The sequence below is a fragment of the Hyphopichia burtonii genome (genome assembly GCF_001661395.1).
Source record: "Hyphopichia burtonii NRRL Y-1933 unplaced genomic scaffold HYPBUscaffold_23, whole genome shotgun sequence".
Classification (NCBI taxonomy): Eukaryota; Fungi; Ascomycota; class Pichiomycetes; order Serinales; family Debaryomycetaceae; genus Hyphopichia; species Hyphopichia burtonii.
In genome coordinates, this window is record NW_017963750.1 from 1 (window position 1) to 1,441 (window position 1,441).

The window sequence follows — 1,441 nt, forward strand, 5'->3', positions numbered from 1 at the left end:
GTATTAAATATAATTTTGATATTATTTGACCTAAACCTTTAACTCATGATAATAATTGATTAGCTGGTTTCTTTGATGCTGATGGTACTGTTACTATCAACAATACTAATAATCAGTTATCTATATCTATAAGTCAAAAAACAACTGAATTATTACAACCTTTAATTGATTTATATGGAGGTCATATTTATATTGATAATGGTAAAAGTAAATCTTTTAAATGATATATTACTAAAAAAGAAGATATATTAAATTTAATTGAATATTTTAAAATTAATCCATCAAGATCTGCTAAATGTAATAGATTACATCTTATACCTAAATTTTATGAATTAAAAAATATGAAAGCTCATTTAGCTTTATATAATACTTATTTATTTAAAAGTTGAAATATATTTTTAAATAAATGAAAATATTATGAATAATATTTTATAATGAATAAATAGATCTTTTATTTAAAGATATGGTCCAATATAACTATATAAATAGTTATATCGCATCCAGAAGTTTATATCTTAATTATACCTGGATTTGGAATAATATCTCATATAGTATCAACTTATAGTAAAAAACCTATATTTGGAGAAATAGGAATGTTATATGCTATGGGTTCTATTGGATTATTAGGATTCTTAGTATGAAGTCATCATATGTATATTGTAGGTTTAGATATTGATTCTAGAGCTTACTTTACATCTGCTACAATGGTTATTGCTGTACCTACAGGTATAAAAATATTCTCTTGATTAGCAACTATATATGGAGGAGAAATAAGATTAGACGTACCTATGTTATTTGCATTAGGTTTCTTATTCTTATTCACTATAGGAGGATTAACAGGAGTAATGTTATCAAATGCATCTATAGATGTAGCTTTCCATGATACTTATTACGTAGTTGGTCAAGGAATGGCCCTTGTATATAATTATAGGATTATTAATTATTTACTTGAAATTGACTATATGCTGGAAATGTTATCTTTAAGTTTTTATTTACTATTATTATTTATAACTTTACGTTATTGATATCTTTACAAAATAGATGAAAATAATATATATATTCCTATTGTGCCACTACTGGCATATATTGCCCCCCTGGGACAATATATTTTAGGTTATAAATATATATTTAATAATAATAGTCAAAATAATAATAAACTTGTTACTAAAATATCTAAAAGATATCCTAAAATATCTAAAAGATATTATAGTACAGATACACAATCAGCAGAAAACATTAAAGGATTCTCAGAGACTATACGTCAATTGCCCAATTTAAATAAAGATCTTATAAATGATAATAAATTTTGATTATGATTCGCTGGTATAATAGACGGTGATGGTTATTTTCAAAATAGAACTTCTAAAAATGAAAGTTATAAAGTATTAAAAACTATAGAAATAAAAATACATAATAAAGATATAAGAATATTAACAAGAAT

General features: G+C 23.2%; 1 protein-coding gene across 1 annotated transcript; it reads left to right on the forward strand.

The window, feature by feature from the left end:
• Positions 1-65: 65 nt before the first annotated feature.
• HYPBUDRAFT_8649 (COX1-domain-containing protein) lies at positions 66-641 on the forward strand (the record flags this gene model as incomplete). The annotated part of the gene is made up of 2 exons (XM_020223781.1): positions 66-207; positions 490-641. Coding segments are annotated over 2 exons (294 nt in total), but the record flags the coding sequence as incomplete, so codon positions are not given.
• Between the last annotated feature and the right edge of the window lie 800 nt (positions 642-1,441).